This window comes from Zea mays, chromosome 1 (assembly GCF_902167145.1).
Source record: "Zea mays cultivar B73 chromosome 1, Zm-B73-REFERENCE-NAM-5.0, whole genome shotgun sequence".
Lineage (NCBI taxonomy): Eukaryota > Viridiplantae > Streptophyta > Magnoliopsida > Poales > Poaceae > Zea > Zea mays.
The window spans coordinates 242,436,255-242,461,687 of record NC_050096.1 but is presented as its reverse complement, the minus strand read 5'-3'; the positions used below and the strand labels follow the sequence as shown (position 1 = coordinate 242,461,687).

The following is a 25,433-nucleotide window of genomic DNA, read 5'->3' as shown; positions in this document are numbered from 1 at the left end:
GAAATTTTTTGACAAGATTTATGTGTACTTTGCTCAATTCACATTGCACGGTAAATATTAATTGATCTACACGACATGTGTTCACCAAAATAACATACAACATACATATGCAACCACAAACTCCAGTTCTCATGCAACAAACAACCAGCGAACTTCGCAATACTCAAATACAAGTTCTTTTATAACTCTCCAACAAGGCAACTACATATAGGTCAACTTATTTCACAATACTCACATGTTCAGCTCGAGTCATAGTGATAGTACATAGGCATGTTGGAAGTATCGTGATATTGTTCCAATCCATCATAGTGATAGTGATAGGTCTATAGATATGAGATACATTATCGAGAAAACAACAACGACAAACAAATACTTATCCACAAAGCAAAAAAATATACCGGTATGTATGTTTGATGTTTGTGTATTGCATGTGCACCTCATCAAGTGTTAAACGTTTCTTCTGATCAGCAAATCTTAGGAACACATATAGAAGAACTGGAGCTAAGGGTTCTAGATTGAGTTTTGTCCAGACGGATACTTATTAGAAGAACTAAAGCTACTTGATCCACGTAATCCATCTTGGATAGGAAATAAAACCAAATTTGACCACTAAATACCTAAACTTGACTTGAGCTACGAGATTCATCTTCATATATAGCATATAACATCTTCACATATAACTTATAACATTAAATAAGACTAATATATACCTAAATTGATCATTAAATACTTAGTTGTGGTATTAAATCCGGTTTCCCCGTAAAAAAATGTCGGTTTACCGGTCAAAAAACGGTTTATCGGAGGTTTTCGGTTTTTATGTTTTTTCAAATTTTTTGAATTTGGAACGAATTTGAAAAAAAATGGTGGTTAACCGAAATCGTACCCCGGCGGTTTCGGTAAACCGACCGGTTTACCGTCGGTTTTTATCGATTTTGTAAACCAGCATCGTGGGGCGCTCGTGGTGTTCGAGATGACGGAGGCGCTCGTGGTGTTCGAGATGATGGAGAATGCTGCCTCCACGGCGATGGAGGGTGGGGGCGAACAACGTCACGACGCTAGCGGATCTCTCAAAAATCCCGTGAAGCGGTTTGATCATTTTCTCTGAATCTGCATTTGTCGCTAGTGAGTTCTGCCCACTGAAGCACTGTCAAAGGCATCATTTATGCTTATTGGAATCCAAATTGCAAGGTACAACTCAGTTGGCGAACATGATCTAGTGATAGAAGAGAGAAAAGATGGGATGTAGATGTTGTCTCGAGATTCTCCTATCTGTATGTGGTCTAAGAGTTCGGTAAAGCAGAGGAGAAATTAATGGCAACCATGTGTTCGTTGCTTGAACAGCAGGCAGATACATTGACATCTGGAGGAGCTTTCTTCAGGAATTGCTTTACCAGCTACTGCCTGTATGACAGATTTGGTTGAAAACCTCATGACCGTTTTGTAAGCCAAAAGCATCTGGTGAAACTGTGTATGGAGCAATTTTGCAGTCTGCCTGGAGTCCAGGAGCATGCTCTGGCAATTTATATGGAACTGCACAAGCAATTTCTCCTCCTTTTATGCATATCACCTGTACCTAAAATAAAGAAAAGGAATTTCTGTAGGCAACAACAACAACAACAAAGCCTTTTTGTCCCAATCACGTTGGGGTAAGCGAATTTCTGCAGGTACCCAAAAAAAATACAACACTACACATGTAAACTTGGGTAGCAATGGCACTACAAGAACACTCTTATTTGGCACATCATGCATCTCAAAAGTCACTCTACAAAACCGAGTAAACTATACGATATGCCTTCTACACGAGAAAATGACTGCTTGAGCTTAATAAGAAACATGGAACCCCCCGAGTTTGTGGAGAAGGTTTCCTATCAGCCTATTTGTGATCCCAGAAAATGTGAACCTATCCATTATTTATTAGTGGTGTCTGCCATGGACTGCACCAAACCGTTTGTTTACAATTGCCATGCTCTGTGACTTGTTTGCTAAAAGAAAACCCAGGTGACTTACCGTTTTTGCTACTAACTATGCAAGTCAAGCCATGCAAGAAACGCCTTATCTACCGATGATCTGAATCACTGTGTTCTCACAAGCTTAGGCGTCCACCTTTGCCATGCAAACCATCTCCCTTCCCCAGCTTTAATATCTGCAATCCTTCTTTTCAAGCCAAGGCGTTTCCGCTTCCTTTCGTCACTAACTAACTCCTCTGAATTGCTGATCAGGGGATGCTCCGGCGTTCCGGTTTCGCTGTTCTCAACGATCTTCCGCACCATCTCCAGTACCTCGCTCATCTTGGGACGGTGCCTGGCATGGCGCACCAGGCACTTATTCGCCACCGACGCAAGCTGGGCAGCTGATCTTTTGCTGTAGTTCCCCTGGAGCCTTGGGTCAATTGCAGCCTCGAGCTTCTTGGCGTCGGAAGAGTAGGGCTTCATCCAGTCCACGAGATTCTGCTCGCCTCTTGGCCTGTTTCGGTCCAGAGGTCGCCGGCCTGTAAGGAGCTCAAGGAGCACGACGCCGAAGCTCCATATGTCGTTCTTGGTGCTGAGGCGTCCTGTGTGGATGTATTCAGGAGCTGCGTATCCAATTGTCCCCACCACCTGTTTGATATAGGCAATACTATAATTTTATAATTTTAGAATCAACGTGTTGAAGTGTTGAGAGCTGGAAAGTTCCCAGAAAGCTAGCTGGTTGTAACTGACCAGAAAGGTTAGGTCAGGTGACTTTAGGCAAGTAGAGTGCAAACTAACCGAAAGTGCCTGGCTGCATTTGTGCTACTTTTCTACTTCTATTTGATTGCGTAGAAGATAGTACTATTCCCAAATATCTAGTTTATTTTCGAATTAAATCATAATTAATAAAAAAGAACGGAGGGACATGGTCAGCTCCTTGTTTCCACGGGCACGAGGCCACCAGTATTGGAAAGTTTTTCTAGTGCGTGCACCGATTGCTTGACCGGATCAGAATGGTGGAATGAGTCTGTGCGGGTTGGCTACTTGATTTGCAGGTACCAGGAGGAAGAACGTGCGAAGCTATCTTTGGGATCAATGTGCCAGAAGCTACTAAGGGCTTGTTTGGATCTCATGGCACTTGAGGAGCTAAACTGCTATTGGGTGCTGAAGTTTAGCACTACACTTTTTAGTTAAACTTTTGCACTTAGAGATCCAAACAGAAGTGTTAAAAGATGCTAAAAGCAAATTGCTAAACTTTAGCACTATGATCCAAACAGGCACTAAGAACAGTGCCTCATCAAATTATATACATTGTGCGAAGAACATGGTTTGTTGCGTACCACTGTGGAGACATGGCTTCCTTCTTGAGGTCCTAATCTCGCCAAGCCGAAGTCTGACAGTTTGGCGTTCCAGTTGTCGTCGAGAAGAATGTTGGAAGGCTTCAGGTCGCGAAATATAATCTGAAGCACAAATTTAATGACGCAGGCTACGTCAGACTAGTAAGAGAGAAGTTAAACAATGCAAGGTTTCTTCTGAATTTAACAAGGTGCGGAACAGAGGAAATCTAGCAGCTGCAGTCCCAAGAACGTCAGAGATTGGAGGTAAATGAAGAAGCGTACCTTGAATTCGGATTCTTCGTGGAGATACTTCAACCCTCGAGCCGTGTCAAGCGCCACCCTGAGCCTCATGGCCCACGACGCCGGCCGCGGTGACCTCGAGGAGAGATGGTCCGCCAGGCTGCCGTTGGGCATGAACTCGTAGACCAGCAGCAGCTGCATCCCCCTCTCATCGTCCTCAGCGCAGTATCCTATGAGCTTGACCAGGTTGGCGTGGTCCACCACGCCGAGCACGTTCACCTCCGTCATCCACTCCTTGTGCCCCTGCAGGCCCTTGCGGCCGAGCTGCTTGATGGCGACGTCGAGGCTCCTGCGCGGCTCGAGCGCGCTCCGGACGGTGCCGCGGTAGACGCAGCCGAAGCCGCCCTCGCCGAGCATGAGCGCGCGGCTGAACCCGCGGGTGGCCGACTTGAGCTCCTGGAAGGTGAAGACGCGGAGCGTGTTCGGCGGCCGCTGCGACAGCGACAGCTGCCGGCCCCGGCCCAAGGAGCTGGCGCTGCTGAGCTCCGACGCCTTCAGGGAGCACTCGGACGCCGACCGCCGCACGTCGCGGTCCGTGGACGTGGTGCTGCCGTTGGACCGCGCGGACAAGGACCGCCCCGTGGTCGCCGCCGCCGCCGACTCGCGCCGCTCGTCGGCGTCCCGCTCCCAGCTCGCGAACCGGAAGCAGTGCATGGCGCTTCTGATGCTCAGAGATGCCGCGCCTGCTCTGCAAAAGCATCCATCGTGGCCACAAAGTATAAGAGGGAAGAATTCTAGAGCCTCTCTCTTTTCACTCTGCTCCAACGGCAGCAATGGCGACAGGCAAGAACATTGATCGATATTTGAATCACTAAAGTTTTGATCCTTACTAAGCAATATATGATTCGAAAAGGCAAACGATGAACCCAAAATGGGAACGGGGTTTGAGAAGAAGGCCCAAAAGGCAGATCAAAAGAAGCTGCTATACCTCCCCATTTGGCAACCAAAACAAAGATCAAACAGCGCAAAACGAGACCGATCACCAATCAGTGGAGTGCAAACCACCCACCAAATCTGGAGAAATTAGGCCAGTGGCAGGCAGGCACGAGCACGACCACGCCCACGAGAGCAACGACGTCGTCACGCCCAGGGAGTCGATGAGGCAGCCATGGCAGCAAACATTTTTTTTTCAAGCCGGCCCTTCCCTTACCCCTCCAACCTCCCAACCAACCTTCACCGTACACGCAATCGCTGTCAATGGCGTTACGTCCCCGCCGCGATCCCTTGCTCCTCCGCACCCAACCCCAACGAACGAATCCCGTTCCCAGTTCCCTCCCAGGAGCAAAACAACAAACGAGCTTGGTTCCATCGCTCACCTGCACATGGGACGTCCGGGCGTGGGACGGATATGCTCGCGATCGCTCGTTGGAATCCGCCCCGAGAAAATATTGACAAGGGCGGTGGCCGGTAGGAGTGGATTGGGTTGGGTAGGGGTAAAGTAGAGCTAATTGACAGGTCAACGGAGAGGGCGGGTGTCTGCTCGTGCGCTACGCGCGGCGGGCCGGCGGCGGCCTTCGTCTTCCTCCTCCGCTGTCTGTCTGTTTGGTGGTTAGTTGGTTACATGCTTTGGGGTGTGATCAGGGGCGAGAGAAATGCGAAGGGTGGACAGCGAAAGGTTTAGGCCATGTAGCAAATACAACATTATATTAAAACCATGGTATACAATATGCGGTGACAGAAAAACACAGTTTTAGTAAAACAGGAGTAAAACCACAATATTTTTTAATATATAATCATGTTTAGTAGCACAGTTTTTGACTTGTTTAAATTTAACCATCAGCTCGACGTGATTGGTAGCACAGTTCAAATTCAAATAGCAGCTACCATCGACTAGAGAAGTTCAAAATAAAATAGTCCAGCAAATATATGATGCAGCAACCATCAGCCTATGGTGCAGCAAAACATTCCAGCAAATACATGATAATCCAGCGAAGGCACAGAAAGAAGTTCAAATTCAATTTTGCTTCTATTTTTCAGAAGTTGGTTACGTGTGTCAACCTTCCTTAACCTGGGAGGAAGCATGATAATCAGTGCTTTAGTAATCACAACCATAATAATCAGAGTTAGGTGAACTCATAACTGCACAGGTTTGACCGGAGAAATGCACACTACTCAACCAACAGAGAGAGACACACAATCCATTCTTTAGAGAGACACACAATCCATTCTTTTTTTATATTGTGTATAAATAATATGTAATCCATAATCTGTTGTGCAAGCTAGTTGTAAGTTGAAAGTAGGAATAGACGTGGAGAAATTTCTTTAGCAGGAAGAGAAGAGAGGATGAAGATATGAAAATTATCAGCCAATGGTTAGATGGAAATCATTTTCATGAGCGTACACCTATCTACACTTTAATCCTTTCGGGGGAAAACATGTCGAAGAACTTCTACAAGGACATAAGGTACGAGTTAGACGTGAGTTTCGCATGGAAAAGGAATTTTTTTGCAAATCGGTAGATCTTCTAATTGACAACAATATCCTTACAAATGGAAGAGATGTTTCAGTTGACGAACAATCAGCAATATTTATGTTTTGCCTTTCAACAAATGCAAGTAATCGTTCCATACAAGAACGGTTTCAGCATAGCGGAGAGACTATTAGTCAATATTTCAATCTTGTACTTGAATCTATTGTCTCATTATCATATAGGATGATACAACTGCCTCCAATCAATACCTCGGTTGTTATATCTAGCAACCCCAAGTTTATGCCATACTTTAAGGTAACTCATGCCCTATTTGATTTTAAGTAACTCATGCTATACTTCAATATCGAAATAATTTAACTGTTATATTTTTAGGACTGTATTGGAGGGATGGGCGGTACTCATGTTCCTATTGCTATATCTCCTAGCTGCAAGACCCATATCAAAATAGAAAGGGCAGTCTATCACAGAATGTAATGGTGGCGTGTGACTTCAGTAGTAAATTTGTGCATGTCAGTGCTGGATGGGAAGGATCAGCTGCAGATGCCCGAGTGTTACAGGATGCAATGGCTCATGGTTTCTATGTTCCTACATGCAAATTTTATTTAGTTGACGCAGGATATGCAAATACTCCTAATTTTATAGCTCCATACTGTGTTGTTCGATATCATTTGCTTCAGAAAGCTAGAAGTAATCTAAGGCCAAGCAATGCAAAGGAGTTATTCAACCTACGACATGCCCAACTACGGAACCATGTTGAACACATTATTGGTGTGCTCAAAATGTGTTTCCCTATTCTCAAATGTGCTTCTTATTATTCTATAGAGACTCAGAGATATTGTACTGGCTAGTTGTGTACTACAAAATTTCATTAAAATCAATTATGGTTCCGAGCAATGGCTTAATGAAGATAACATGCATGTTAATCGTGTTGACATAATGGATATTCTAGAAGGAGATGAAAACTACACTGAAGATTTGATGTCGTGCAATGAACGAAGGCGTGCAGGGAATTTAAAAAAACAGATTGCATAGGCTATGTGGACAGATTATCTAGAACATGTTACAAACAACTAGTTTCTGCAAACTGATTACCTTGCATTAGTCAGAAATAGACCCATTGATGTAAGCTTCTGCAAGAGATTGCTCTTCACAGCAAATGAATATCTCTCTAGCTTCTTTGTCCCCTTTCAGAAAGTTGATTTCCTTGAGTAGTTCAGTTTGAGTTAGGGGCCAACTCTTCAATTTCAACATACATTTGGACATGCTGAACGGATCATTGATTGGATTAGATTGCTCTATTTGTTTACTCTTTAAATGAAGCTGCATTTTTGTTAGCTCCTTGTAAGCTTCTAGTTCTTTTTGCAAAGCTTGCAAATCATCCATGGCATTGACATTTCTTTTAGTTTTCTTTTTCCCTTTTTCTTCACTGTCACACGTAGTAGCAATAAATTTTCTTTTTTGGGTCTCACTCATCTCACTAATACCAACTTGTGTCTCCTCATAACGTTGTGTCTCTCTACCAGATTGTTCTTCCTCCAAAGCTCTATATTGACCAGTGTTTATGTCAATATTGAACCCATTTTCATTGCTCAAATCAGCACCATCTTCTAATAAGTCAAAAATGAACTATGCATACCATTAATAGTTGGACTAGGTGTACTTATCTGCACATAATCTTCTTGTCCAGTTTTGTTGGCAACCTTGCATTCTTTTTCTAAAGATCGCCTACAGTTCTTTCCTTCTACTATTTTACTTGTATAAACACAAAAAAATTCAACAATGAGTAGAATCTGTGTTAAGGCAAAAGACATAAGTGAAGACTCATACCATTGTAAATCTCATGCAGATCATCATAGAAAGGGAATGACCTACCATCCCATCTCTGTAAATTCTTTGATAGATCAGCCCATACCCCACCCACAGTGGTAGCCATTTTCAGATCATTATCCCAACCAAAGCCACTATTTTACACAATGATCTTCACAACCTTGTAGTCCATTTTTAGCCTTTGCTCTCTATCCTTCAACTGCGACACTACAATGTTTGCTGATGTAAACCTTTCATTAATATGTTGTGTCATACTATTCCATGCCTCTTTGGTCCATCCATTCTGCGCGCGATATATTGGTGAGTTGTACTCTTTGAGGATGCTCACAAAAAACCATGTTCTTCCTTCATTCCAATCCGCTCTCATCTCAATTTTCCCTAGAACAAACAAAATTCATGTCATGCTAAAATATATAGTGCTAAACTATGCAGTGCTAAACTCATGTATTCCAATCTGTAGAACAACACACATGACATGAACCAAACAGGGATCACTAGTGCAGAGCTAAACTATGCAAATCTATAACCCTAGCTAGCAATAAGAGAGGAATATAGGGGATAACAGAACATACCAGCCTTGTCTTCCTTCCCAGATTCCTCGCATGGTGGTGTGTAGCTAGAAATCATAGCTGGGAGCGACAGAGAGGCGAGGGAGCTAGGGGCGGCAGGGAGGCAAGGAAGCTGGGAGAGTTGGGGCGGCAAGGAGGCGGCGGCTCACGACGAGGGAACCTAGGGGCGGCGCGGTTGCGAGGGCACCTGGGGCGGCAGTGAGTTCTGAGAATGGGTTCTGAGGTTTGGTTCCGTCATCCACGGGTGGAGAACAAAAAACGCGAGACGGGGTCAGGTGGAGGGAAAATTGTGCGCCAGCGTGCGCGTGAAGAAAAACTTGGGTTCAGACCTGTGTGTCAAATACTATAAAAATACCGCAGTTTTGGCTAAACCATGGTATTGGAAACCCTTTTTTCTAATGATCTCCCAAACAGATTTTGGTCCAAAATACTCTAGTATTAGCTGATACTACGATATTTCTCAAAAACCATAAAAACTCCGCTTCCAAACAGGCCCTTAAATGCTTTCGACAGTGAAACACGGAGAAGGTGCGGCTAGTGGCTATGATTGTCAGGCACACAAGCTGGAAACACAACAGCAAACAAAAGTTGTAAAATGGACATTTGAGTAATCGCAAGTCCAATTCCGTTCAAAAGTGACACAAAACATTTTGCTGGACTAGTGACACAAAACATCGTAGCTAAAGTTGAAACCAACAACTACAGGCATACAGCGCACGCTGGCAAACAACCATCTAGATAGATATATAGTGTTGGGAATTGGCCCAGACCTTGGTGGTTTGGACCAAACATATTGTGCTAGATTTGTTGCAGCATTAAAATTTATTTTTACAAATATGTTCTCCCATGACCTTCTTTATTTTTCTTTTCCTGTTGGCACATTTGTTGCATGAACATGAGACTAGACGCGCTCCTTTAGCTCTTTCGCCAAATGCCCATTTCAAGAAAGCATTAGTCTTTGTAATACATTCAAGGGTAACATCATTCCTTCCTATGCGGCCTGTGTATATCCACTCACGTCCTCCATCCTCTAACATACATAACCGAGTATATTGTAATATAAACATGTAATGCATGTACACTACGTTCCTACCTTCTAATAGGTGAGGGTAGGTCCTAATTGAAAGGGAAATAGGGTTAACCTTTTTCTACAATTAATTTTGGTGGTTGAATGTCCAACACAAACATATGGACTAACTAGTTTGCTCTATAACTCATGTATTACAGGTGCATAGGGTTCAACACAAACCAATAAAAGATTCAAGTTAGGGACTAAATTGAACCGGAGCAAATACTTGAGTGTGGTGTGGACTGGCGCACCGAACAGTGTCCGGTGCACCAGGCCGTATGTGTTCCAACAAGCCACTCTTGGGAAAACGCAGGCGCGCTCCGCTATAATTCACTGGACTGTCTGGTGTGCCACCGGACTGTCTGGTGAGCCAGTGGGCAACAGCTATCCAGCACGCAACGGTCGACTCTGACAGCAGCGCAGTGCGCGGCAGAAGTCAGAGCAGCGAGTCAGAGGGGCACCGGACTGTCCGGTGCACCACCAGACTGTTCGGTGCCACAAGAAGACAAAGGTGACAATGGTCAACTGCTCCAGAACCCTAATAGTTGGGTGATGTGGCGGCGCACCGGACACTGAACAGTGTGTGTGGTGGTCCTTGCGGGGTCTTAGTGACCCGTGAGATTAAGGAAGAAGGCTCACTTGGTCTAAGTGACCGTTTGAGAGAGGGAAAGGGTTGAAATAGACCCAGTCTTTGTGACCTCCTCAACGGGGACTAGGTTCTTTGGAACCGAACCTCGGTAAAACAAATCACCGTGTTCACTTGTCTTATTTCTTAATTGATTTGTTTTCCCTCTCTTTCGGACTTCATTTAGTTCTAACGCTAACCCCGGCTTGTAGTGTGTGTTTAAAGTTGTAAATTTTAGATTACGCCTATTCACCCCCCTCCTATAGGCGACTTTCAATTGGTATCAGAGCTCGGTGCTTCATTAGAGTCTAACAACTCGAAGTGATGTAGGGAGATCACGCCAAGAGGGAGATCGTGACCGGCGACAAGCCCGCAAGCTCGGGGAGAACCCTTTCAAGGGAGTCCGGCAACAAGAATAAGGAGGAATCCACTTCCTCCATCAAGTCGCATCGGAAGGGTGACAAGAAGAAGATGATGAAGAAGGTAGTCTACTATGAGACCGACTCTTCGTCACCCTCTACCTCAAGCTCCGACTCATCTGTCGCTTCTAAGCGCCATGAGCGCAAGAAGTATAGTAAGATGCCCCTACACTATCCTCGTATTTCAAAACGCGCTCCATTACTTTCCGTTCCCTTAGGCAAACCACCATATTTTGATGGTGAAGATTATTATATGTGGAGTGATAAAATGAGGCATCATCTAACCTCACTCCACGAAAGCATATGGGACATAGTTGAATTTGGAGCGTAGGTACCTCAGGTGGGGGACAAAGACTACGACTTGGACAAGGCCACCCAAATTAGGCACTTTAACTCCCAAGCCACGTCTATACTCCTCGCCTCCTTGTGTCAAGAGGAGTATAATAAGGTGCAAGGATTAAAGACCGCCAAATAAATTTGGGACGTCCTCAAGACCGCGCACGAAGGGGATAAGGTGACCAAGATCATCAAGCGGGAGACGATCAAGGGAGAGCTCGATCGATTCGTCCTCAACAAAGGAGAAGAGCCGCAAGCCGTGTACAACCGGCTAAAGGCAATGGTCAACCAAGTGTGCGACCTCAGGAGCACCAAGTGGGATGACCATGAAATGGTCAAGGTTATTCTTAGATCACTTGTTTTTCGTAATCCCACTCAAGTGCAACTAATCCGTGGAGACCCTAGATATAAACAGATGTCTCCCGAGGAAGTAATTAGAAAGTTTGTGAGCTTTGAGCTACTGATCAAAGACTCCAAACACATTGTCAACTTGGAGCAAGGCGCCACCTCTACACCCGAGGTGCAACCTGTTGCATTCAAAGCAACAGAAGAGAAGAAAGAGAAGTCTACACTAAGTAGGCTTCCAATCGACGCCTCCAAGCTCGACAACGAGAAAATGGCGCTCATCATCAAGAGCTTCCGCCAAATCCTCAAGAAAAGGAGGGGGAAGAACTACAAATCCTACTCCAAGAAGGTGTGCTACCGGTGTGGTAAGTCTGGTCACTTTATTGCTAAATGTCCTATCTCTAGTGAAAGTGACAGGGACGACGACAAGAAAGGCAAGAAGAAGGAGAAGAAAAGATACTACAAGAAGAAGGGCGGCGATGCCCACATATGTCGAGAATGGGACTCCGATGAAAGCTCCACCGACTCCTCCTCTGACGAGGATGCTGCCAACATCGCCGTCAACAAGGGCCTCTTCTTCCCCAACGTCGGCCACAAGTGCCTTATGTCTAAGGACGACAAGAAAAAGAAGGTACACTCTAGAGCCAGCCCTAAATATACAACATCTAGTGATGAGGGTAGCTCTAGTGATAGTGAAGATAATTTAATGTCTCTCTTTGCCAACCTTAGCATGGACCAAAAGAAAAAGTTAAATGAATTAATTGAAGCAATTAATGAGAAGGATGTACTCTTGGATAGCTAAGAGGACTTCCTAATTAAAGAGAACAAAAAATTGTCAAATTGAAAAATGCTTATGCTCAGGAAGTAGAGAAATGTGAAAATTTATCTAAGAAGCTTAGCATTTGTCATGATTCAATTTCTAGTCTTAGAAATGAAAATGCTAGTTTAGTTTCTAAGATTGAAAAATTGAATGTTTGCAATGATTCTATTTCCTGCCTTAGAGATGAGAATGCTAGATTAAAATCTAAGATAGAAGAACTAAATACTTGCAAACCCTCTACATCTACTATTGATCATGTTTCCATTTGCACTAGATGTAGAGATATTAATGTTGAGGCTATAGATGATCACCTTGCCATGATTAAGAAACAAAATGATCATATAGCCAAATTAGATGCTAAAATTGCCGAGCATGAGCTCGAAAATAAGAATTTTAAATTTGCTCATAGTATGCTTTATAATGGGAGACGCCCTGGCATCAAGGATAGCATTGGTTTCCAACAGGGGAGCAATGTCAAGCTTAATGCCCCTAAAAGATTGTCTAATTTTGTTAAGGGCAAGGCTCTCATGGTTCAGGATAATGAGGGTTACATTTTATATCCTACAAACTATCCTGAACATAAGATTAGGAAGATTCATGCTAGGAAACCTTATAATGTTTCACACCATGCTTTTATGTATAAAAATGAGGCTACTAACTCTAGGCATACCACACATGTTAAAATGCCTAGAAAGAAAATTTCTACTGCATCAAATGATCATAATGTGTCATTTAAGACTTTTGATGCATCATATGTTTTAACTAACCAATCATGCAAAAAAAGTTGCCAAATATGTTGGGGGCAAACACAAGAGCTCAAAGACTTTTGTTTGGGTACCCAAGGTGCTTGTTTCTAACGTCAAAGGACCCAAGACTGTTTGGGTACCTAAGAACAAGGCCTAAAATTGTTTTGTAGGTTTATGCATCCGGTGGTTCAAGTTGGATAATCGATAGCGGGTGCACAAACCACATGACAGGGGAGAAAAGAATGTTCTCCTCCTATGAGAAAAATGAAGATCCCTAACGAGCTATCCCATTTAGGGATGGAAATCAAGGTTTGGTCAAAGGTTTGGGTAAAATAGCTATATCACCTGACCACTCTATTTCCAATGTTTTTCTTGTAGATTCTTTAGATTACAACTTGCTTTCAGTTTCGTAATTATGTAAAATGGGCTACAATTGTCTTTTTACTGATATAGGTGTTACTGACTTTAGAAGAAGTGATGATTCAATAACTTTTAAGGGAGTGCTAGAGGGTCATCTATACTTAGTTGATTTTAATTAAGCTGAACTAGACACTTGCTTAATTGCTAAGACTAACATGGGTTGGCTCTAGCATCGCCGACTTGCCCATGTTGGGATGAAGAATCTTCACATGCTTCTAAAGGGAGAGCACATTTTGGGACTAACCAATGTTCATTTTGAGAAAGACAGGGTTTGTAGCGCATGCCAAGAAGGAAAGCAAGTTGGCGCTCATCATCCACATAAGAACATAATGATGACGGACAAGCCGCTCGAGTTACTCCATATGGACCTATTCGGCCTGATCGCTTACATAAGCATCGACGGAGGTAAGTATTGTCTAGTTATTGTGGATGATTATTCTCGCTTCACTTGGGTGTTCTTTTTGCAGGAAAAATCACAAACCCAAGAGACCTTAAAAGGATTCTTAAGACAGGCTCAAAATGAGTTCGGATTGAGGATAAAAAAGATAAGAAGCGATAATAGGATGGAGTTCAAGAATTCACAAATTGAAGGTTTTCTTGAGGAAGAGGGCATCAAGCATGAGTTCTCTTCTCCCTACACACCTCAACAAAATGGTGTAGTGGAGAGGAAGAATAGAACTCTATTGGACATGGCAAGAACCATGCTTGGTGAGTACAAGACTCCGGACCGGTTTTGGGTTGAGGTGATTAACACCGCCTGCTACTCCATCAACCAACTATATCTTCACCGAATCCTCAAGAAGACATCATATGAACTCCTCACTGGTAAAAAGCCCAATGTTTCATATTTTAGAGTCTTTGGAGTAAATGTTTTATTCTTATTAAAAGAGGTAGAAAATCTAAATTTGCTCCTAAGGTTGTAGAAGGCTTTTTACTAGGTTATGACTCAAACACAAGGGCATTTAGAGTCTTCAACAAATCCACTGGATTAGTTGAGGTTTCTTGTGACATTGTGTTTGATAAGACTAATGGCTCCCAAGTGGAGCAAGTTGATCTTGATGAATTAGATGATGAAGAGGCTCCGTGCGTCGCGCTAAGGAACATATCCATTAGGGATGTATGCCCTAAGGAATCCGAAGAGCCCACACAAGCACAAGATCAACCGTCATCTTCTAATCAAGCTTCTCCACCCACCCAAAATGAGGAACAGCTCAAGATGATGAAAATGAAGATCAAGAGGATGAGCCACCTCAAGAAGAGGACAATGATCAAAGGGGAGATGAAGATAATGAAGACAAGGAAGATGATCAAGAAATACAGGGTCAAAGACCGCCACACCCACGAGTCCACCAAGCAATTCAACGAGATCACCCCGTCAACTCCATCCTTGGTGACATTCATAAGGGGTAACCACTAGATCTCGAGTTGCTCATTTCTGTGAACATTACTCTTTTGTGTCCTCTATTGAGCCATACAGGGTGGAGGATGCACTAAGAGATCCGGATTGGGTGCTGGCAATACAAGAGGCGCTCAACAACTTCATGAGGAATGAGGTATGACATTTAGTTCCACGTCCTAACCAAAATGTTGTAGGTACCAAATGGGTATTCCGCAACAAGCAAGATGAGCATGGTGTGGTGACAAGAAACAAAGCCCGACTTATGGACAAAGGTTATTCACAAGTCGAAGGTTTGGACTTTGATGAAACTTATACACCCGTAGCTCAGCTTGAGTCAATTCACATATTACTTGCCTATGCTACTTAACATGGCTTTAAGCTTTACCAAATGGACATGAAAAGTGCCTTCCTCAATGGACCCATCAAGGAAGAGGTATATGTTGAGCAACCTCCCGGCTTTGAAGATAGTGAGTATCCTAACCATGTTTACAAACTCTCAAAGGCGCTTTATGAGCTCAAGCAAGCCCCAAGAGCATGGTATGAATGCCTAAGAGATTTTCTTATCACTAATGGCTTCAAAGTCAGAAAAGCCGAACCTACTCTCTTTACTAAAACTGTTGCAAAAGATTTGTTTGTATGCCAAATTTATGTTGATGATATTATATTTGGGTCTACTAACAAATCAACTTGTGAAGAGTTTAGTAGGATCATGATACAAAAATTCAAGATGTCTATGATGGGGGAGTTGAAGTATTTCCTAGGATTTCAAATCAAGCAACTCCAAGATGGAACCTTCATCAGCTAAACAAAGTACATTCAAGACATACTTAAGAAGTTTAGATTGAAGGATGGCAAACCAATCAAGACACCCATGGGAACCAATGGGCATCTCGACCTTGACACAGGAGGTAAATCTGTAGATCAAAAGGTATACCGGTCGATGATAGGATCTTTACTCTACTTATGTGCATCTCGACCGGATATTATACTTTCTGTATGCATGTGTGCAAGATTTCAGGCTAATCCTAAGGAAGTTCACCTTAGGGCCGTGAAAAGAATCATGAGATATTTAGTTTACACTCCTAAGTTTAGGCTTTGGTACCCCAAGGGACCACTTTTGATTTAATAGGATATTCCGATGCCGATTGGGCAGGGTGTAAAATTGACAGAAAGAGCACATCAGGGACTTATCAGTTTCTGAGAAGATCCCTGGTGTCATGGGCTTCAAAGAAACAGAACTCAGTAGCTCTTTCCACTGCCGAAGCCAAGTACATTGCAGCAGGCCATTGTTGTGCACAATTACTTTGGATGAGACAAACCCTTAGGGACTATGGCTACAAATTGAGCAAGGTCCCTCTCCTATGTGATAATGAGAGTGCAATCCGTATGGCGGATAATCCCGTTGAACATAGCCGCACTAAGCACATAGACATTAGATATCACTTTCTGAGAGATCACCAACAAAGGGGGGATATCGAAATAGCTTATGTAAACACCAAGAATCAATTAGCCGATATCTTTACCAAGCCACTAGATGAGAAAACCTTTAGCAAACTTAGGAATGAGCTAAATATACTTGATTTTCAGAATTTTGATTGAAACATTGCACACATAGCTTATTTATACCTTGGATCATGTCTCTTTCATTTTGGTACAAACGCATATTTCTTATTATTCTTGTACCAAGGCTACGACTAATATGTTTTCAAGTATATTTCTCCACCAAGTCGTAGATTGAAAGGTGTTGGGGACTTGTTCTCAAATGCTATGAGTTAAGAACAAGGCAACACGTAATGTTAAATGTTAATATCCTTCGTCCTTCGAAGCATTATTTCCTTTAGGATATAATGATCTTCAGACGAAGGTCATGAAGGACATACCTTCATCATCGTAATGTATATTAATAAAAGAGGAAGCATAGGGAATATGTAAGACAACATGAATAATCATATGTCATCATTAATATATCTTCCTTTTTATTAATCATAGATAAACAGGAACAATATTGAATTACATTTGTACCTTCGGCTTGACACAAGGTAAAAGTCCAAGTGTGACGCACGAGTGAATACAAGTCAGCATGAACAGTACGGGGGAACTGTTCATCTATTTATAGGCACAGGACGCAGCCTGTGAGAAATTACATTTATGCCCTTTACACTCATTGTTAATTAATAGTCAACTCTATGAGGACTAGATAACCTTTTCCCCTTTAAGTCGGTTCCTTTCCCCGCCATTTAGCCGAAACTCCCTCGCACGTAGCTTCGGAGCAATTCCAACCTTCGTCGCGATCATGCTTTTAGCCCGAGTCCGAAGGTACCTGTTCATATGTGAAAGGGAAATGTGCCCTTGGGCCATTTCTAAGTATTTTGGTGATTTAGTGTCCAACACAAGTGCCTAAGTGTAAAAAGGTGGACAAAGTACAAATCAAGGATAAAGGTATGTTTCTCAGACTTAGTACATTGTTTTATGGACTAATGTATTGTGTCTAAGTGCTGGAAACAGGAAAAATCCAATTGAAAATGCCTTGGCTCGAGCAGCCAGGACTTTGCTCAGTCTAGAGCACCGGACTGTCCGGTGGTGCACCGGACAGTGTCCGGTGCACCAGGCTGGCTCGGGCAAACAGGCTGCTCTCGGGACTTCGACGGCGGTGTACGGCTATAATTCACCGGACTATCCGGTGGTGCACCGGACTGTCCGGTGGGCCGTTCACAGGCGAACTCGTCGCTCTCGGGAATTCATCGGCGACGTACGGCTATAATTCACCGGACTGTCCGGTGTGCACCGGACTGTCCGGTGAGCCAACGGTCGGCCGGGCCAACGATCGGCAGCGCGATCTGCGCGGGACACGTGGCTGAGCCAACGGCTAGAAGGAGTCACCGGACTGTCCGGTGTGCACCGGACATGTCCGGTGCGCCAACGGCTCTCAAGCTGCCAACGGTCGACTACGCTATTTATGGAAGGAAATCGGGCACCGGACAGTGTCCGGTGTGCACCGGACTGTCCGGTGCGCCAGTCGACAGAAGGCAAGATCAACCTTCCTAGATTGCTCTCAACGGCTCCTAGCTGCCTTGGGGCTATAAAAGGGACCCCTAGGCGCATGGAGGAGAACACCAAGCATTCCTACAACATTCCTAAGCACCAAGACATCAATGTCGCGCCTTTGATTCTTTGCGATAGCAATTAGAGCTCTAGTTGAGTGGTGAACTCATTGAGTTGTATTGTGAGCTCTCGTTGCGACTTGTGTGCATGGTGTTGCTGTGATTTCTTGTCTTGAGTGCGTTGCTAATCCCTCCCTTGCTCCGTATTTCTTTGTGATCTTAAAGTGTAAGGGCGAGAGGCTCCAAGTTATGGAGATTCCTCGCAAACGGGGTTGAGAAAAAGCAAGCAAAACACCGTGGTATTCAAGTGGGTCTTTGGACCGCTTGAGAGGGGTTGATTGCAACCCTCGTCCATTGGGACGCCACAACGTGGAGTAGGCAAGCGTTGGTCTTGGCCGAACCACGGGATAACCACCGTGCCATCTCTGTGATTGATTTCTTGTGGTTATTGTGTTTTGACTCCTCTCTAGCCACTTGGCAATTATTGTGCTAACAATTAACCAAGTTTTGTGGCTTAAGTTTTCAAGTTTCACAGGATCACCTATTCACCCCCCCCCCCTCTAGGTGCTCTCTATTGGTATCAGAGCCGTTCTCTTCACAAAGGGACTAACCACCCGAAGAGATGGATCCTAAGGGGAAGGGTATCGTGATCAACGATAAAGAGAAGGAATCCTTCGTCAACGAGCCGAAGGACGACAAGCCTACCGACTCCGGCTCGGGCCATAGATGGAAAGAAGGGAAGAAGAAGAAGACGAGGCGCATCAAGGAGATCGTCTACTACGACGACAGCGATGAGTCTACTTCCTCCCAAAAGGACGACGACCACAACGACTACGAGAGAAGGAAACCGGTCAATTCGAACTTTTCTTTTGACTACTCTCGTATTCCTCAAAGTGCAAATGCTCATTTATTATCTATTCCACTTGGTAAACCTCCTCATTTTGATGGAGAGGACTACGGATTTTGGAGTCACAAAATGCGTAGTCACTTGTTCTCTCTCCATCCTAGTATATGGGAGATTGTAGAGAGTGGAATGCACTTTGATAGTTCGGATAGTCCCATGTTCATTAATGAGCAAATTCATAAGAATGCACAAGCTACTACTGTTCTTCTAGCTTCATTGTGCAGGGATGAATATCACAAAGTGAGCGGCTTGGATAACGCCAAGCAGATCTGGGACACCCTCAAGATTTCACATGAGGGGAACGACGTCACCTTGCTCACCAAGATGGAGTTGGTGGAGGGCGAGCTTGGACGATTCGCGATGATAAGGGGCGAGGAGCCGACACAAACATACAACCGGCTCAAGACCCTTATCAACAAAATAAGGAGCTACGGAAGCACGCGATGGACGGACCACGACGTCGTCCGATTGATGCTAAGGTCCTTTACCGTTCTTGATCCTCATTTGGTGAATAACATTCGTGAGAATCCCAGGTACACCAAAATGTCGCCCGAAGAAGTCCTTGGAAAATTCGTAAGCGGGCGAATGATGATCAAGGAGGCGAGGTATGTGGACGATGCATTGAATGGTCCAATCAATGAGCCTCAACCCCTTGCTCTCAAGGCAACAAGAAGCAAGGAGGCGCTACCTAGCAAGGTGGCACAAATTGAGGCGGCCGGACTTAATGATGAAGAGATGGCCCTCATCATCAAAAGATTCAAGACAGCGCTTAAGGGTCGCAAGGGACAGCCAAGCAAGACCAAAGCCAAGGGGAAGCGCTCATGCTTCAAATGCGGTAAGATTGGTCATTTTATTGCTAACTGTCCCGATAATGAAAGTGACCAGGAACACGGGAGCAAGAGGGAGAAGAAAAAGAACTATAAGAAGGCAAAGGGCGAGGCACATCTTGGCAATGAGTGGGATTCGGATTGCTCCTCGTCCGACTCCGACAATGAAGGCCTCACCGCCACCGCCTTCAACAAGTTATCCCTCTTCCCCAACGAGCGTCACACATGCCTCATGGCAAGGGAGAAGAAGGTATGTACTCGAGACTCTACTTATGCTTCTTCAAGTGAAGACGAATCTAGTGATGAGGATGAAATAGATTATTCACGTTTATTTAAGGGCCTAGATAGAACCAAGGTAGATAAAATTAACGAATTGATTGATGCCTTGAATGATAAAATAGGCTTTTAGAAAAACAAGAGGACTTGTTGTATGAAGAACATGACAAATTTGTAGAAGCTCAAAAATCTCATGCCTTAGAAGTTAAGAGAAATGAAATGCTTTCTTGTGAATTATCTTCTTGCCATGAGACAATTTCTAGCTTAAGAAGCATTAATGATGATTTGAATGCTAAGTTAGAAATAGTTATCATTGTACATAAAAGCATGGTTCTTTTTAGTACTACTTGCCATAGGGGCCTTCCCTTTCTCCTTGGCGGAGATGGGAGCCTTATGGCTTGTTAAGTTCTTGGCTTCCCTCTTGAAGCCAAGCCCATCCTTAATTGAGGGGTGTCTACCAATCGTGTAGGCATCCCTAGCAAATTTTAATTTATCAAAATCGCTTTTGCTAGCCTTAAGTTGAGCATTAAGACTAGCCATTTCATCATTTAACTTTGCAATAGAAGCTATGTGTTCACTACAAGCATCAATATCAAAATCTTTACATCTATTGCAAATAACAACATTTTCTACGCAAGTTGTTGATCTTGATGATGTAGATGAAGAAGACGTTCCAACGGCCGCGATACGCACCATGGCGATTGGAGATGTACGGCCTCAGGAACAATTGGAGCAAGATCAACCGTCTTCCTCAACTATGGTGCATCCCCCAACCCAAGATGACGAACAGGTACCTCAAGTGGAGGCGCATGATCAAGGGGGAGCACAGGATGTTCAAGTTGAGGAGGAAGAAGCACCTCAGGCACCTCCAACCCAAGTTCGAGCGACGATCCAAAGGGATCATCCCGTCGACCAAATATTGGGTGATATTAGCAAGGGAGTAACTACTCACTCGAGATTAGTTAATTTTTGTGAGCATTACTCCTTTGTCTCTTCTATTGAGCCTTTCAGGGTAGAAGAGACCTTGCTAGATCCGGACTGGGTGTTGGCCATGCAGGAGGAACTCAACAACTTCAAGCGCAATGAAGTTTGGACACTGGTGCCTCGTCCCAAGCAAAATGTTGTGGGAACCAAGTGGGTGTTCCGCAACAAACAGGACGAGCACGGGGTGGTGACGAGGAACAAGGCTCGACTTGTGGCAAAAGGTTATGCCCAAGTCGCAGGTTTGGACTTTGAGGAGACTTTTGCTCCTGTGGCTAGGCTAGAATCAATTCGTATCTTGCTAGCATATGCCGCTCACCATTCTTTCAGGTTGTACCAAATGGATGTGAAGAGCGCTTTCCTCAATGGGCTGATCAAGGAGGAGGTGTACGTGGAGCAACCCCCTGGCTTCGAGGATGAACGGTACCCCGACCACGTGTGTAAGCTCTCTAAGGCGCTCTATGGACTTAAGCAAGCCCCAAGAGCATGGTATGAATGCCTTAGAGACTTCTTAATTGCTAATGCTTTCAAGGTTGGGAAAGCCGATCCAACTCTTTTTACTAAGACTTGCGATGGTGATCTTTTTGTGTGCCAAATTTATGTCGATGACATAATATTTGGTTCTACTAACCAAAAGTTTTGTGAAGAGTTTAGCAGGGTGATGACGCAGAAATTCGAGATGTCGATGATGGGCGAGTTGAACTACCTCCTTGGGTTCCAAGTGAAGCAACTCAAGGACGACACCTTCATCTCCCAAACAAAGTACACGCAAGATTTGCTCAAGCGGTTTGGGATGAAGGACGCCAAGCCCGCAAAGACGCCGATGGGAACCGACGGACACACCGACCTCAACAAAGGTGGTAAGTCCGTTGATCAAAAAGCATACCGGTCCATGATAGGTTCTTTGCTTTATTTATGTGCTAGTAGACCGGATATTATGCTTAGCATATGCATGTGTGCTAGATTTCAATCCGATCCTAAGGAGTGTCACTTAGTGGCTGTGAAGCGAATTCTTCGATATTTAGTCGCTACGCCTTGCTTCGGGATCTGGTATCCAAAGGGGTCTAACTTTGACTTGATTGGATATTCAGATTCCGACTATGCTGGATGTAAGGTCGATAGGAAGAGTACATCGGGGACGTGCCAATTCTTAGGAAGGTCCCTGGTGTCGTGGAACTCTAAGAAACAAACTTCCGTTGCCCTATCCACCGCTGAGGCCGAGTACGTTGCCGCAGGACAGTGTTGTGCGCAACTACTTTGGATGAGGCAAACCCTCCGGGACTTTGGCTACAATCTGAGCAAAGTCCCACTCCTATGTGACAATGAGAGTGCTATCCGAATAACAGAAAATCCTGTTGAGCACAGCCGCACAAAGCACATTGACATCCGGCATCACTTTTTGAGAGACCACCAGCAAAAGGGAGATATCGAAGTGTTTCATGTTAGCACCGAGAATCAGCTAGCCGATATCTTCACTAAGCCTTTAGATGAAAAGACCTTTTGCAGGTTGCGTAGTGAGCTAAATGTCCTAGATTCGCGGAACTTGGATTAAATTGTAGCATACATGTGTTTATGCCTTTGATCATGTTCATTCTGCATTTTGTTGCTTATTGTGGTGCTCAAGTTGTACAAACACTCCCTGGACCTCACAAGTCCTTTTTGCAAGTAATGCACATATTTAGGGGGAGCTGTGCTACAACTTGACCCTTTGAGACTAACCATATTCTTGAGTTTGGTTGTTTTAGTCTCAAAGGAGGATTGAAAGGGAAAAGGTGGACTTGGACCATGCAAGACTTCCACTGCACTCCGATGAAAAGAGTAACTTTTCCAAGTTCATTTTTATACTCTTATTGCCTTTGTACTCTTATTTGAAGATTTTGGTGAGGCAATGGGGTTAAAGGGCCAAGATTGATCCCGTTTTGGTGCTTGATGCCAAAGGGGGAGAAAATAAAGGCCAAAGCAATAGATGGATCAGCTACCACTTGAGAAATTTTGAAAATAGTAGATTAGAGCTTTTGGTTTGTCAAAACTCTTTTATTGTCTCTTATGTCAAAAGTTGGCCTCTTGTGGGGAGAAGTGTTGATTATGGGAAAAGGGGGAGTTTTTGAAATCCTTGATCAAATTTCTTTGGAAAACCTCTCTTTATGTCTCTACAAGTGGATTTGACTTAGAGATAGGAATTTGAGTTTGATTTGCAAAAACAAACCAAGTGGTGGCATAGAGTGATCCATATATGTCAAATTGAATCAAAACAATTTTGAGTTCTTAGTTGAATTGATTTTGTACTTGTTCTACTTGCTTTATGTTGTGTTGGCATAAATCACCAAAAAGGGGGAGATTGAAAGGGAAATGTGCCCTTGGGCCATTTCTAAGTATTTTGGTGATTTAGTGTCCAACACAAGTGCCTAAGTGTAAAAAGGTGGACAAAGTACAAATCAAGGATAAACGTATGTTTCTCAGACTTAGTACATTGTTTTATGGACTAATGTATCGTGTCTAAGTGCTGGAAACAGGAAAAATCCAATTGAAAATGCCTTGGCTCGAGCAGCCAGGACTTTGCTCAGTCTGGAGCACCGGACTGTCCGGTGGTGCACCGGACAGTGTCCGGTGCACCAGGCTGGCTCGGGCAAACAGGCTGCTCTCGGGACTTCGACGGCGGTGTGCGGCTATAATTCACCGGACTGTCCGGTGGTGCACCAGACTGTCCCGTGGGCCGTTCACAGGCGAACTCGTCGCTCTCGGGAATTCATCGGCGACGTACGGCTATAATTCACCGGACTGTCCGGTGTGCACCGGACTGTCCGGTGAGCCAACGGTCGGCCGGGCCAACGGTCGGCAGCGCGATCTGCGCGGGACACGTGGCTGAGCCAACGGCTAGAAGGAGTCACCGGACTGTCCGGTGTGCACCGGACATGTCCGGTGCGCCAACGGCTCTCAAGCTGCCAACGGTCGACTACGCTATTTATGGAAGGAAATCGGGCACCGGACAGTGTCCGGTGTGCACCGGACTGTCCGGTGCGCCAGTCGACAGAAGGCAAGATCAGCCTTCCTAGATTGCTCTCAACGGCTCCTAGCTGCCTTGGGGCTATAAAAGGGACCCCTAGGCGCATGGAGAACACCAAGCATTCCTACAACATTCCTAAGCACCAAGACATCAATTTCGCGCCTTTGATTCTTTGCGATAGCAATTAGAGCTCTAGTTGAGTGGTGAACTCATTGAGTTGTGTTGTGAGCTCTCGTTGCGACTTGTGTGCGTGGTGTTGCTGTGATTTCTTGTCTTGAGTGCGTTGCTAATCCCTCCCTTGCTCCGTATTTCTTTGTGATCTTAAAGTGTAAGGGCGAGAGGCTCCAAGTTGTGGAGATTCCTCGCAAACGGGATTGAGAAAAAGCAAGCAAAATATCGTGGTATTCAAGTGGGCCTTTGGACCGCTTGAGAGGGGTTGATTGCAACCCTCGTCCATTGGGACGCCACAACGTGGAGTAGGCAAGCGTTGGTCTTGGCCGAACCATGGGATAACCACCGTGCCATCTCTGTGATTGATTTCTTGTGGTTATTGTGTTTTGACTCCTCTCTAGCCACTTGGCAATTATTGTGCTAACGATTAACCAAGTTTTGTGGCTTAAGTTTTCAAGTTTCACAGGATCACCTATTCACCCCCCCCCCTCTAGGTGCTCTCAATATGTTACACTTGGAAGGTTTTGTTAGATCTCATTTTTGAGGACCTTCGGAGGATGAAGGTCCCCAACAAAAGGGAAATGGAGTCTTCGGCAAAGAACAAGACTTCCACTCCACAACTCTGATGATATCATCTACCCTTTGTCATTGTTACTCCACTCTCAAATTGGTATAATCCTTCACTCATATTTCCTTTACCAATAGGGGAGCGAATATACAAAGGGCTCTAATGTTCTCCGTTTTTTTGCAATTAATGCCAAAGGGGGAGAAATTATTAAGCCCAAAGCAAAAGGACTGCACCACCACCATTTCAAAAATTTCAAATTAAAGTTTTAATTAATGTTTTCACATTTGTATCTAAGTGATGGCAATTTCTTCAATTGCTATCTTTAAAAGTCAATCCTTGAATTAATATTTCATTCGGTGTCCCAAAACCCTCTTGAAAGCTAAGAGAAGAATTTCATTCAGGGGGAGTTTTGCTTAGTCAAAGGAAAAACATTTGAAATAGGTGGAGAAATTTCAAATTTTGAAAATGATTCTTGCAATCTTATTCATATACCTTGACTATTTGCAAAAAGACTTTGAAAAGATTTTCCAAAAGATTTTGCAAAAACAAAACAAGTGGTGCAAAGGTGGTCCAAAATGTTAAATAAAAGAAAAAACAAGCCATTCAAACTTAGTGAGATATTCAATTGGTTTAACTCCAAGTAACCTATGCACATTCTAAATGCAAACTAGTTACATTTCTGCACTTATTATTTGCTTTGGTTTGTGTTGTCATCAATCACCAAAAAGGGGGAGATTGAAAGGGAAATAGGGTTAACCTTTTCCTACAATTAATTTTGGTGGTTGAATGTCCAACACAAACATATGGACTAACTAGTTTGCTCTAGAACTCATGTATTGCAGGTGCATAAGGTTCAACACAAACCAATAAAAGATCCAAGTTAGGGACTAAATTGAACCGGAGCAAAGACTTGAGTGTGTTGTGGACTGGCGCACCGGACGTCCGGTGTGCCATAGGACAGTGTCCGGTGCACCAGGCCATACGAGTTCCAACCAGCCACTCTCGGGAA

At 44.1% G+C, this 25,433-nt stretch overlaps 1 protein-coding gene across 6 annotated transcripts; it reads right to left on the bottom strand.

Annotated features, from left to right (window-relative positions):
* Positions 1-1,128: 1,128 nt before the first annotated feature.
* LOC103643525 (serine/threonine-protein kinase PCRK1) lies at positions 1,129-5,194 on the bottom strand. 6 transcript variants are annotated; one of them, XR_004855512.1, is made up of 5 exons: positions 4,903-5,192; positions 3,569-4,274; positions 3,290-3,409; positions 2,008-2,597; positions 1,129-1,573 (listed from the first exon to the last, which is right to left on the bottom strand). XR_004855512.1 is itself a non-coding variant. In XM_035964278.1 (5 exons), the coding sequence occupies exons 1-5, from the start codon at positions 4,908-4,910 to the stop codon at positions 1,564-1,566; spliced, it is 1,338 nt and encodes a 445-aa protein (XP_035820171.1). In that variant the 5' UTR covers positions 4,911-5,194; the 3' UTR covers positions 1,138-1,563. The 6 variants fall into 6 exon arrangements, 5 of the variants coding, with proteins under 5 accessions (XP_035820171.1, XP_008664920.1, XP_008664923.1 ...); XM_035964278.1 differs by having other exon boundaries at positions 1,138-1,573; positions 2,104-2,597; positions 4,903-5,194; XM_008666698.3 differs by having other exon boundaries at positions 1,138-2,597.
* Positions 5,195-25,433: the final 20,239 nt, after the last annotated feature.

What these genes read in the sequence shown, in the direction of transcription:
- LOC103643525 (XM_008666698.3), bottom strand. An exon ending in ACGAAGAATCCGAATTCAAG is followed by an intron (nt 3,410 to 3,568) that starts GTACGCTTCTTC and finishes TTTGTGCTTCAG; the next exon opens with ATTATATTTCGCGACCTGAA. An exon ending in GAAGCCATGTCTCCACAGTG is followed by an intron (nt 2,598 to 3,289) that starts GTACGCAACAAA and finishes TATATCAAACAG; the next exon opens with GTGGTGGGGACAATTGGATA.